A 14289-nucleotide genomic window follows, 5' to 3' on the forward strand; every position below is an offset into this window, starting at 1 on the left:
ATTAGGCTGGTCTTTTAGCAATTTTGTTGACAATAGCTATTAGAACTATTGAGTGGTATAAAAGCCGTTTGGAGAAACAATATTAGAAAAATCAAAAAAATATACATTTACATAGTCTTTAATATAAAATAATGATAATATTATTGAGAGTTGATTTTCAATGTATTACATTATAGCTTTTATAAAGCCTATCCATTATAACTTCTGAACAATCAACCTACAACAAAATAACAAATTATTTAATAACAACAATATTAAACTACTTAAAAATTACAAGTCATTAAGAAAGTCTTCTTAATGTAAACTTTAATAGTCCAACGAAATAGTTCTACTATTTCAAACAGACTGAAAAGAATACAATAAGGGAAACATCTATTTTCTTCCCTTTAAAAGAAACTAAAACATGTGAAAACTAGCAACCTTGACAACATTCAATAGAGATATAAATATGGATATAGATATAAACGTAGACATATTTATCAAACAGTTTGTTTGCTGAAGGCTTTCTCTTTGAGCGCAGAGACAAAGTTGCTGATGTTTGTTGACGGACTTGGCAATCGTTACTGGTCAGCACCCTACTAATTTCCTCGACATTGGATTTAATCCATTTGGCTTCTTCCTCCACCATCAGAGCTCTAACAGATTTAGCTACGTCCTCCTTAGTGAAAGAACCATCCTCCTTAGTGAAAGAACCATCCTCCTCGTTTCTTTTAACTTCCACTCCCATCTTCAATTCGTCAGTAATTAGCCTAGCAACTAAAGGCTAGTCGAACTGGATTAGAAGAGCAACAATTGGCAATCCAGATCTCAGGCCTTCTGTCACAAAATTCCACCCACAATGTGAAAGAAAAGCTCTAGTGGAAGGATGGTTTAAAATGTGCAATTGAGGCACCTACTCTGCAACCACGAGTCTTCTGCCATGGGTGCGAACCTTAGACACTCTGCAACTCAGCCCCCGCGTGGCCAAAAAGACCACACAGGAATGAAATTTCACTTTCCTCCAACCCCAACAGGAGAGTAGCGAGATCTTGGGTGGTGAGAGGGCATTCACTGCCGAAACACGCAAACACAACAAAACAATCGGGTTGCCTGTCCAGCCAGGCCAAGCAACGGTCTGCATCAGGCCGAGGTGGCAGGCTGGGCATGGAAATCCCCACGGGAAACATGAACCGCTCGGTGCTTCTTTCAAAATAGTCCACAAATTTGCCTTCCAACTCTCGGCAAGTATTGCTAAGCATTGCCCAGCTTTCCTCCACAGAGATAGAAAGGCGGTTTGTGAAGGTGAGGCCCTTACTTTCCTTCCGAGCTTCAAAGGTTCGAAAGCGGACAACCAATGAGGGGAATCCGGGTAGCGGTATAGTTAGATCCTCGGCCATTGGAATATCGGGCAGTCGTTGCCTGTTGTGTCGTATTGCAAAACTCATGGCCGCCATGCCAACTACTATGAAATTTATGGTGGGAATGCCCATTTTTTCGGCAACCCGAGGAGTCCAGCACAGTGTCGCATCAAATATGACAAAATCTGGGGAAAGGAGTTTCAGCAGCAGTCCAAAAGACTACTCGCGAAGATCTAACGCTTGGAAGAGAAGCGGCACTAAGTCTATTCTTCCTATCTCGGATAAACTTGTCATGGACTCAAACACCTGTAGGTATACCGTGCACAGGTGGCAATTGGAGCTCCACTAGCTCAATTCGAGGCACTATCTTCTTTTAAATCCGTGCAATGTTAATCAGAGTTGAGACGAATGAAATTTTGAGGCCAGAAGTGAGGAGGCTCTTGGCTAGGTCTAGAAAGGGTGTTATATGGCCTTGTGCAAACCAAGGGAACATTGAAGTTGACTATCATCTGCCATTGTCTACGATTAAAACTGTTCACGGCAATCAATTGGTTTACAATCCTTCGTTTAAGGAGAAAGAGAAACCCTCGTGTTTCTCATGAGTAATTTTTGACTGATTGTTATTCAATCGAAACGTTTTTTTGTATTTCTTAGGTCGAATAGTAGATAGGTTGTATAATAACATCTTAGATTAATAAATTAATAAATTACATATCAGTAATGCTGTTTTTTGTTTTTTTTTTCTGTTGCTATCAGTATTCTCTTATGTTCTGAAGCATTTAGTTTTTAATCAATTATTTAAGGAGAAAAAGAAACTCGAGTTTTTTTGAGTATTTTAATAACCTTTGACCGACAGCTATTCAATTGAAAGGTTTCAATGTACTTGAAATTGAATAGTAGATAGCTTACATGATAATAACATTATAATAATCATTAATGTGTCTTGTTTGAATACAACACAACAAATCATGTTTTTTTAACATATGTATAAAAAGTAAAGCTTTTCAATATTTTTTGACTTTTCCAATCCTTCATCTAAGAAGAAAGAGAAACCTTCGTGTTTCTCATGTTTCACTGACTGCTATTCAATTGAAATGCTTTTTAGTATCTCTTAGACTGGATGCTAGATAAGTTATCTAATAACATCTCAGATTAATAAATATTAATAAACATATCAACAATGTCTTTGTTTTCTGTTGTGATAACTATTCTATTATCTTGTGAAGCATTCGGTTTTCAACCAATCATTTAAGAACAAACTCTAGTATTTTTCATGAGTATTTTAATAAACTTTGACCAAAGCTATTGGATTGGAAGGTTTTGTTGTACTTGAAACTAAATGGTGGATAAATGATAATAACATCTTAGATTAGCAGATTACTAGTATATATCTCTTCAATAAAGTAACATAAAATGTATCAAGAGAAAAATATTATTTCCATATATTTAATATAATTTTATTAAAGATATATATGCTAGATAATCAATATGGTTTTACTCTAAATTCAAACATCTTCACTTATAAATTTATTGTTGGTATATTCCATCATTACCCATATGGTCTGTTGTTATTGATATTTGTTTGATTTGTTATAGTTTGTTAGTTCATTTAGACCACTATTTATATTTGGTTATACCCGTAACTACTATTTTAGAGCACACGGTTGCTTGTATTCTTTCTATATATTTGCACACTCCACGGGAGAATGCATTGGAGAATAATACTATTCAGTAATTCTGTGATATGGTATCAGAGCTAGCATTGTTTAGATCCTTCAACATTACTATTTATTTTTTCTCCGTATCAGTTTTTGCTCAGCGAGAGAATATTGGCATTGATGGTAGAGAGAAGGATGCACTTCTAATTTACTGTGCATAGAGTTCTAGATATGATTGATATATTTAGACGACATCGTTTTAGTTTCTTGTTTCATCATCATTGCGAGGAGTTAAAAAGAACCCTAGACCCGAGACCCACGACTGTTGTGCCCACCATGCCAGCCTAGCTAGCCACTACGCACATCTGGATCCTAATCGGTCATTTATTTGGAGATTGAGAGAGCCACTGTATATTGCGATTCAAATCCTGCTAGCGAGTCCAGTTTGTGGTGGCTTCTTCATTGATAAGTGGCATCGTTGGATCATTTGAAAGATGCAATGTACAGTTCTCATTCCCTTGTAATTAGGGTTCTGCCAACAGCAGCGTGGGAGGAATCAAGCCCTGGCCGCTCTGGTTAGCGCAAGCTACCAAACCGATTATTGCCATGACTCGCTGGCGAAGGAACAAGCACTTTGGTCCTAATTTATTCTTAGATATTTTCCATTGGCAGCACACGCGCATGGTGGATTTATTTAGCCATCTCAGACTTGAAAACAAAATTCAGTGTTTGGGATGTGGTCAGTGGCACCACAACGCATCATAAGACATGTCGATGAGCAGAAGAAATTTGATCAAGCTGATAGAAAGGCAAAATTGATTGTTTTGTTCAGTGTGTCTAATGATGTCGAGCCCTTTATCCACGATTCATCCACAACCAAAGATGTGTGGGACAAGCTCCAAATGGTGTATGAGGTGAAGAATCAGAATCAGATCTTAAAATTGCAAAGCCAGCTACACAGTTTGAAGATGAAGAATGGCGAACAATTAGAATCCTTTCTCAAAGGGATTGTAGAGTTGAGAGCTTCCTTACAAGAATGACGAGAAAAAACTGATGATGCAGTTTTGGTGCCAATTGTTCTATGGGCACTACCATCTAGATACAAGGTCTTTGTAAGAACTTTGAATGTCATTGAGATGACCCCCATATTTGAGAGGCTAGTAAATCTTCTAAAGAAAGATGAATCTATCAGCGAAGAACAAGATTAGGATGGTCATGCTATGACTATACATCATAATGACAAGAAGCCTATGAAGAAATAACTAAAGAATAATCTACTATAGATTATTCCATTCATACTACTAGTATGGATTTCCCAAGACATGACACTACACACAAATCTAAAGGATCAATAGATCAAACCACATTTAATCAACATGTAATTAGTTCCAAATAAAATTTTCAACATACATTGATTACTAAAATCAGCATAGGTTGATGTACCTTCTTTGACATAATTCTAGGACTATAAGGCCTATTTGAGGTTTTGAATAACCTATAGTCTTAAAATGTAATTGATAAGCCTTGATTTAAAATAAAAAGTAATCAAGAAAATGTGGAGAAAGTGACTAGACAAAGTCATTAGAGCACATGAACTAATGTCATATCTTGGATATAAATGCCAAATAGGTAGAAATGGCGTGTTTATCTAGGGCATATACACTAGAGAGAAATCGATTCAATTTATCTGGGTTTGTTAGGAAATTTTTATATTATATCAACTATTTGTTCAAATGACATTACAATCTTGAATAATTTTCTCACAAATAAAATTAATTTAAAGAAAAATTTAAAAAATAAAAATGTTAATGGGCAGTCTACTTTAGTCAACCCCGTTGTGTTTATTATAATTAGATCCACATGTGTACACCATATGATGAAAATATTCTATAATAAGACTATGTAAAATGGATATTAAAATATAATGATGGATACAAATAATTTATGCCTTAGGAGGTACAAGAAGACAAAATTTAGCTACTAATCCAGAAGAGACAAAAAATATTAGCATTGTGTTATATTTTATTGGAATCTTAAACTTGTAATATATTATATTTGACTAATGAGCCTTAATGTTCATTATTTTGAAGTGATATAAGATAAGAAATTGTGCTGAACTACTAGTTAACATTGAGATTACCTTTTAGAGAAGTGGACATAGATAATGATGAATCCTAGAAACTAATGAAATTTCTAAGACAACTTCCAATATAGTTGAAGAATTTAGTCCTCCTCCAAAGCCCAAGACTCTTCAAGAAATTTATTAAAATAATCAATGAATTAATTATGCTGTTATGAACACCATAATTCAAATCAAGAAAATTGGAAAAGTATGAATTTTTTTATATTATACTATCATCTAAAGCCCCAACTTCATTTTAGATCTAAGTTATGCAAATAGCGATTAGTATATCTACTTTTCTAACTTGAAAATTGAATTCTCTAATGGATTTTCAAGGCTCTACTAGTAGAATTTGTATTTGTACATGTAGGAACTAGTTGTAAAAGTAGGGTTTTGGAATAAATCACAAGTATTCGCCAAAGAATAATAAAAGGTCAATATTTCTTATGATTTTAACAAAAAAAATTATTTGATGAATTTTGACATCTTTTTTGACACCTCCATGCAAAAATAATTCTTGCTACATATTGATGTGGTTTATCTAACCTGCTCAACACTTCCTTAGTTAATGTTGCTCAATTCCACCAACTCACCAAACCTAGTTTCTCTCTGGGCCTCTAAGTCCCTCTCACTCTCTTCTAGGGCTTGGTTCTTGTCCCTTCTAGGGTGTTTGCTTTAGGTGTTTTGGTTAGGAACCCTATCAATTCACTGTACTTCTCTAGTGCTCAATTTTAGCCTCTTAGCCTCAACTTGTCATATTGACCCCCAATTGACATGAGATGTTGCAGAGGTGTATTAGGGTCTTTTAACATATTTTTTATGCATATGGAGTCCTTTGGTAGGTTGCAATCTTAAGATTTCCTACCGGTTTCACAATCTTGCCCGGAAAAGGGCTACAAGGATTTAGGGCTAATTAGGCCTCCTAGACCGGTTTTTTTGGGCTTGGAGGAAAAGGAATCAAATTTTCCCCAAACAAGTTTTGCTTTCCCTCAATGATATACCCATGCCCAATGGAATTTTGTGGTTTGAGGCGGCTGGTATGTCCGTACAAGGTATGAACCCTAAAATTGAGGGTTTGTAGGGTTTTCAAGGGCTTACACCGGCAGTGAGTAGGCAATTCGAGGTTTTTCTATGAGATGGAATCTTCAAAGGATCCTCCTTATTGATACAAGTCTGTCCCAACTCCATGAACTCCTCCAAATTCAGAAATGGTTCTTTTTCTTTCACCTCTGCATTATTCAACACTTCTTCCCCTCTTCTTCTCTAACCAGGTTGCTCCTAGACTCGCCTAGGAAGAGGTGTCATTCATGATCAAACACTTAACCAACACTTGAAACTGCATATTTACACTATACAAAAGGTTCCCAACCATACCCCAACTATCCGCAATGGCAGCATGTGTGGGATTCATGGGGCAACCATATTTACAAAGAAAAGACTATTTACAAGCCAAAACTGGCTATTTGTGAATCAAATCACTTCAATAGTAGTAAAAATTAATTACAATGCTTGAAAATGAAAAGCCTACTCTGCAATACACTATTGAATCTCAATCCATCATTGGATTCATGGATTCAATCCATTAAGCTTTCACAAGAATGCAAAATTGACAAAAACAATGTAAAAGTGCAGTCCAAAATCTTTTGTTTTTATTATTGCTTTCAAAATCCAAGTACACCAACCTTGAAAAATGTGTAGGAGGAGGTTTATATAGTTTTTCCACATGTGGAGTCCTTCCATGGTGTTGAGCAATCCCTAAATCCACCGCTAACTAGCTTTAGGGCAAAAATTGTCATGATAACTTTCAAATGTTGTCATGACAACTTTTTGCAACTTTTGCAACTTTGTGTTTTTGACACTTTTGGTCTCTCCAACCTAAGAGACCTATACCCAATCATCACATATGACATCTTAAATAGGTCTAAGGCTTACTTAACGCCCTCTAAGGCTTTTGTCAATTTTTGACACTTTTGACCAACCAAAAAGGTCAAAACTACTCAAAACACACTAACTACACAAAAATGCAAACCTAGATAAAATGAACTCCACCTGAACCCACATTGCCAAAATACTCACTCTTGGACCCACCTGGAGTCCTTATTCACCACTGACTTGGCTAAGGTCAGTATAAGCCAAAATTTGCAAAAACAAGGAAATTAGGACCTAGGTGCTCCTGCATCACATATCCCCAAATTTAAAACATGTTTCCTCCTAAAAATTACAACAAAAGCACTAAGAAATAACTTAATATTCAAGTTCCCCTTTGTTCCACTACACAAAATTTATCTCAATATAAATTGCAAATAGATTTATCAGTAAGTGAAAGACCAAACAAAATCTAGGAGAGGTCAGACATACCCATGAGTAGCATACCCTCCATGCAAAGAGCCTGATTCATAGGAACAACAAAAACACTAAGAAACAACTTAATATTCAAGTTCCCTTTTGTTCCATTACACAAAATTTATCTTAGTATAAATTGCAAATAGATTTGTCATGAAGTGAAAAACCAAACAAAATCTAACAACTAATTAAGAAAAATATAAATTCTACTTATTTTTCATTAGAAAAAATAAAAATGAAACCTTCCTATATCAACATTTTTTTATATATGACAAATCAAATAAGTAATTTTGTTGACTTCGAAATTATTGAGTGATATGAAAGTTACTTGATAAAACAGTATTGTAAAAATCAACAAACATTTACATTTACACAATTTTAAATATAAAATAACAATGATATTATTGAAAGTTGATTTTCAATGTATTACATTATAGCTTTATCAAAACCTCTCTTCTTGAATAACCAACCTACAAGAAAGTAACTAATTATTCAATAAAAACATTAATAAACTAATGAAAAATTGCAAGTCACTAAGGTGACTTTATTAGAGTAAACCTTAATAGTCCAACAAACAGTTAAACCATTTGAAAGCACTAAAAGGAATACAATAACACAAACACCTAGAAATATAAATATGGATATAGATATAAACGTAGACATATTTATCAGACAGTTTGTTTGCTGGAGGCTTTGTCCTTGAGCGCAGAGACAAAGTTGCGGATGTTTGTTCGACGGACTTGGCAATCGTTACTGGTCAGCACCCTACTAATTTCCTCAACATTGGATTTGATCCGCTTGCCTTCTTCCTCCACCATCACAGCTCTTACAGCTTTAGCTACGTCCTCCTTAGTGAAAGAACCATCCTCCTCGTTTCTTCTCACCTCCACTCCTAACTTCAAATCCTCAGCAATTAGTCTTGCAGTTATGCCCTGCTCGTACTGGATTGGAAGAGCAACAAAAGGCTGTCCAAACCTCAGGCCTTCAGTTACAGAATTCCACCCACAATGTGAAAGAAATGCTCCAGTGGAAGGATGGTTCAAGATATGCAACTGAGGCGCCCACTCTGTAATGACGAGTCCTCTGCCATGGGTGTGATCCTCAAAGCCTTGGTGTAACTCAGCTGCCGCATTGCCAAGAAGAACACACAAGAACGGAATTTTACATTCGTCCAAGCCTAACAGGAGAGCACCGAGCTCTTGGGCGGTGAAAACGCATTCACTGCCGAAGGACGCAAACACCACAGAATGAGCAGGCTGCTTGTCCAGCCAGTCCAAGCAACGGTCTGCATCAGGCCGCAGCGGCAGGCTGGGCATGGAAATCCCCACGGGAAACATTAACCGCCCGGTGATTCTTTGAAAATAGTCCACAAATTTCCCATCCAACTCTCGGCAAGTATTGCAAGCCGTTGCCCAACTTTCCTCCACAGACAGGGAAAGGCGGTCCATGAAGGCGAGGTCATCACAAATGTTATGCCGCTTGTTTTGATACAACGGCAGATCCTTCCGGGTTTCAAAAATTCGGCGGCGGACGCCCAATGAGGGAAATCCGGGTGGCGGTACAGTCAGATCCTCGGCTGTTGGGATTTCGGGCAGTCCCTGCCTGAGCTGCCCTATTGTGAAACTCATGGCAGCCATGTTAACCACCATGAGATTTATAGTGGGAATGCCCTTTTTCTTGGCAACCCGAGGAATCCAGTACAATAACGGATCATGTATGACAAAATTTGGGGAAAGCAGTTTCAGGAGAGCTCCTAAGGGCTCCTCGCAAAGATCTATCGCTTGGACGAGCAGCGGCACTAAGTCTGTTCTTCCTATCTCTGATAAACCTGCGGTGGACTCGACGCCTGAGGGCAGGCCATCCACAGATGGCAGTGGGAGCTCCACCAGCTCAATTCCAGGCACTATCTGCTTTTTTATCCGTGCAATGTTAAGCGGAGTGGAGAGGAAGGAAATTCTGAGGCCATGAGAGAGGAGGCCCTTGGCTAGGTCTAGGTAGGGTGTTATATGGCCATGTGCAAGCCAAGGCAACATCACCACGTGAAGCTGGCGATGATCTGCCATTGTTTACAATTAAGGCTATTTGCTGTAATCAATCGGTTCCCAATCCCTCATTTAAAGAGAAAGAGAAACTCTCGTGTTTCTCATGAATTGAAAGGTACTCTAATGTTTCTCGTGATTTATTTTGGACTGACTGCTCTTGAATTGAAAGGTTTCGTTGCATCTCTTATACTGAATGGTAGATAGCTTATCTAATAACAACATGTAGATTACGAAATATTAATAAATATGTTAGGTATGTCTCTGTTTTCTATTGTGATAAATTCTAATAAATATATTAGGAATGTCTTTGTTTTCTGTTGTGATAAGTATTCTGTTATGTTGTAAAATATTTGGTTTCCAACTGATCATTTAAAGAATATTTTAATAATCTTTGACTGACAATTATTCAATTGAAAGGTTTTGTTCTACTTGAAAGTGAATGACAGATAGCTTATTTAATAATAATATCTTAGAAACTTTTTTTTTACACTTGAAATTGAATGGTAGATAACTTATTTAATAATAATATCTAAAATGAGCAATTTACTGGCATATATATGTTTGATAAAGTTACATAAAATATATGAAGAGAAAAATATTGTCTTCACATATTTTATATATTTATTACAGATATACATGATAGATAGTAAATATAATCAAATGTATGTTCTAACATCTATACTCGTCATTTTTACTTAATTAGGATAAAAATTAAATCCCACCAAATCTACATATATGCATGACTAAAAAACTTAAATCTTTCAACATAACATCATCTCACCATTAGGACTTTTAAATTTTATTAATGATTTTTTTAAGATATTGATTAAAACATTTTTTTTAAAATAATTTTGTCTATGTACAACAAAATAACTATTTGTCTTTTTTACCTATTTATAAAAATTAATCCTGCAAAATCCACATTAACTAGTACCTTGTATGTATAAGTATTTAATTCTCAATTGTTCATTTAAGGAGAAAGGGAAAGCATTGTGCTTTCTATGAGCATTTTATTTTTATCTGATTGACAAAAACTAGATTGAAATGTTTTGTTGTAATTGTTACTATTTAGACATAATCATAGATACCTTACCTAATAAGAACATCCTGGATTAAAACTATTGTTCTTTCTATGTGCATTTTATTTATCTTTGAATGACAAAATCTAGATTGAAGTGTTTTGTTGTAATTATTACTATTTAGACATAATGGTAGATGGGTTACCTAATAAGAACATCTCAGATTAAGTAATAACTACTATGTATATCTTTAATAAAATTGTATAAAATATTTGAAGAGGTATCGTTCTCTAGATATATTTTAAATAATTTTGCTAAAGATATATATGCTTGATAATATATATAATCAATTGTGTATTCTTGTATCACCACTTAATACTAGATAACCTTGCCATTATAAAAATATAAGTCAACGCTTAATAACTTGATACTATAAATCCTTGACTGGAGGAATATGAGTTATTGTCAACAAAGGTAATACTTTTTTATTTCCCTCCATGCAAGGAGCATTGGAGTTTTGGTGAGAGGGTAACGTGTTCTACATAGGGGTAGGGTTGAGTGGAGGAGCAACAATCAAGAAAAAATAGAAAAGGAAGGAAAACTAATACAAAATAAGGAAAACTAATCAATTGTGTGTACCTTAGATGATTTAAGAGCAGGAAATGGTAATCATGGATAGTGGAGAGCTTACCTTTTAGAATATTATTTGATGAATTGATAGCTCACAACATGCCATGGTGCCAACAAATCTTCTTGATTGAACTCATTTTGATGTCATGTACTCCATATAGGCATGATTCTTAATCTAAAGTAGAACCTTCTCCCCCTCACATCTTAGGCCTATGTATTTCTCAATTAGCTCCTGAGAGACTTCTATTCTAACACCCCCTACTTGCACCGTTCCATCCTTCAAACTATTCATAAATTGCGATAAAAGCTCATAGTCTTTCCCCTTCATTACTTTAGAGAATAGAGTCAGCCCTCCCCTCTCAAAATTCTCGCACATCTTAACATTTTTCTTTAAGGAAATAAAGGGTCTTGGGGTCAAGTCTTAAGTGTTGGCCACCCCTCTCAAAATTCTCCCACACCTCAACATTTATCTTTAAGGAAATAAAAATAAAGGGCCTTGGGGTCACCTCTTAGGTGTTGGCCACCTAATTATCTCTTTTATTGGTGTTAATATGTTGGAGAATATTACATTTGGATTAGTTTTTAGTTAAATTAGATAGGTTTGGTTTAATTTAGATTAATAATATTTAACATTTATGAAACTACTGGTTATTGGTTATTCACGTAAAATCAAAGGCTTTAAAATGCCAACTAGATTGTAATGTTCATCATCTAGATTCAATATCATTTTCTATTGTGGTTTTTCTTTTGCGCTCTCGTATAGCATCAGAGTAGTGAAACATTGTCTCTGCATTTTTTAATAGAACGTAGATTAAAGATGAAAAAAGTAGGAAACTCTTTGTACGCCTGTGTAGTGTGAAGTAAACTATTTAGACATTTAAATTGTTGTTTAAGCTTCATATTCTGAAACATTTCACAGTCATGCAGACAACAGGGAAGTGAACAATTGGATAGTCGCCATCGATTGGAGATGTTGCAAAACTGAAAATGCACCAAGACTAAAGCCACTCTAGTGCTACGTTGGACTGGGGAAGATTTAGATACGCCGTTTGAAACAACATGGGCAGCATTAGTTTGGGACAATTTTTGGTCTACGATGAGGCAGAAGAAGCCATAGCGTGTATTGTGCGTTGAAATCTTTTTGGAGGCGGTTAATTTGGAGGCTCATGCCTCGATACGACAGAAGAATGGCGTGGCTTTGTTTAGATAGTTGGGCAAATAAATTTTCGGACAAGTATAACGATTTTAGTTTTGGAGAAATTGAGATGGAAAGATCAAAAATAAGTGTAATGAAGTAGATGATATATTTCGGCTCAAGTCCAGTCCAAATGCCGCAGTGATTCTCATGTTAGTGATCGTTGCACAAGATAAAGAAACGTGTGAGTTTGTTCTGAATATATTTGAGAGAAGTTATGCACTGAAACTCTAACCAGTGACAATCCATTTCTTCTTTGTAGTTTGTATGTGTTGATGTGATGTGACAACGGAAAGGCCAGAAAAGAGCGGTATAGCATACAAGTCAAGTATGTGTAAAAGGTAACCTATCTATTTCTGTTTGACAGCCCTAGTATTCACTTCAAATGATTCCTACACATTATTTAGGACAAGGGCATGCATTGGGTACAATTATATTTCTTTCTCTTATAAGAAGTTTAGTTTTGATTTTGGAATACTAAGGAAAATAAGGGTGTATTTCTTTTTTTCTTTTTTTAGGTATATGGGTTGGTTGAAGTCCACATTTTTATCTTTGGACATATGCTAAATATTACTTGTTCTTTTGGAGTCATCTATTCTACATGTCAGAGAACCTTTCAATGTTCCAATGGAGTTTCAAATAGTTTTGGATTGAATGGACCTTCATTAATTTTTGATTGGTCATTTGAAGCTGTCATTTCTGCACTTGACAAGGCCTCCAAAGACTCATAGGACGTGTCAAATTAATTAAGTGTAACGGAATAATCAAAGGTTGGAGGCAATGAGGCAAGAAGTTTTTTATCATCCCAAGCTAGCTTTTTTCAAAGGGGTGATTCATTGCATGAGGAGCACCACATTTGTGTCCTTGATGACAAGAGGGGGATTTGCATAATGTTTGTCCCTTCAAGGAACAAGGGAAGGGGGAGGGTGTCACTAGTACATTTGGGGCTAATTTTCGATGGCCGATTGTTAGAATTGAGACTACTTTTCGTCAGAGTGCCGACAAAAGTAGCCGTCGAAAACTCGTCGTTGGAATTGTCAACGATGCCTCTAACCGTCAAAATATGACAATTCTATAGACTCTGCCGACGATGGGCATGATCGCTCTTCCAGTCAAAAACGTCGTTGGACATACAACATCCTCATCGGATGTTTGTTTAGACTGCATCGGAAACTCGACAAAAGTCTAAAACTTTGCACCAACGGTGATGCTGTTTGTCCGATGGTTGTGTCGTCGGTCCATTAATATGCATCGACGATCGTCCGACTAGGAAGTTCCATCGAACATACAACATCCTCGTCAGATGTTTGTGTAGTTTGAGTCAGAATTGCGATGACTCCAGAAACTTTGCACCGACGAGAATGTTGTTGGTCCGATGATTCCATCATCGGTGGAAAGCTTAGTATTCGTCGTAATTCTGACGAACATTATTTTTTTTCAAAAAAAAATATTATTATCTAGACTTAAGGCAAACCTGATTGATATGTACAGCGAATGATATTCTATCCCCATTAGCTACCAATAGGGGGCATAGGTTTGAAGCTAATATGAGGCGCACTGGTTTCAAGCTAATATGATCAAGCGCACCATGGTTGAGATGGTCCAACTCCTAAGAGGACTATATGAACCACTGAGTACTGGTAAACCTATAAAAAATGGTGCTGATAGGGAATTAGCTAACCCAAATATAAGAGCCTTTAAAGCTAATCAGGGAGATGAAATGACTTTATCTACCTTATTTAAGTTAGTTGTTCTTGGGAGCTACCAAAATGTATCTACTATATATATACATGAAATGAATTTATCTACTATATATGAACATATTTCTTATAAATATATCCCAAATTGATAATCTCATATAAAGTGTCATCCTATGTCAACACATGACATATACCTATTGAATGACATGTATATATCTCATACTAAGTAGTCACTCGTTATTA

The 14289-nt window shown here is 35.9% G+C and overlaps 2 protein-coding genes across 2 annotated transcripts; both read right to left on the reverse strand.

Annotated features, from left to right (window-relative positions):
• Nucleotides 1-932: 932 nt before the first annotated feature.
• On the reverse strand, nt 933-1469 carry LOC131041068 (UDP-glycosyltransferase 79B30-like). The gene has a single exon (XM_057974044.2). It carries the CDS (start codon nt 1467-1469, stop codon nt 933-935), a length of 537 nt encoding a protein of 178 aa, XP_057830027.2.
• A 6659-nt stretch (nt 1470-8128) lies between these two features.
• Nucleotides 8129-9523, reverse strand: LOC131065349 (putative UDP-rhamnose:rhamnosyltransferase 1). Its single transcript, XM_057999840.2, has one exon. The coding sequence runs from the start codon at nt 9521-9523 to the stop codon at nt 8129-8131; it is 1395 nt and encodes a 464-aa protein (XP_057855823.2).
• Nucleotides 9524-14289: the final 4766 nt, after the last annotated feature.

The sequence above is a fragment of the Cryptomeria japonica genome, chromosome 11 (genome assembly GCF_030272615.1).
Source record: "Cryptomeria japonica chromosome 11, Sugi_1.0, whole genome shotgun sequence".
NCBI lineage: Eukaryota > Viridiplantae > Streptophyta > Pinopsida > Cupressales > Cupressaceae > Cryptomeria > Cryptomeria japonica.

What these genes read in the sequence shown, in the direction of transcription:
- LOC131041068 (XM_057974044.2), bottom strand. Translation starts at nt 1,469, where the DNA reads ATGGGCATTCCCACCATAAATTTCATAGTAGTTGGCATGGCGGCCATG.
- LOC131065349 (XM_057999840.2), bottom strand. Translation starts at nt 9,523, where the DNA reads ATGGCAGATCATCGCCAGCTTCACGTGGTGATGTTGCCTTGGCTTGCA.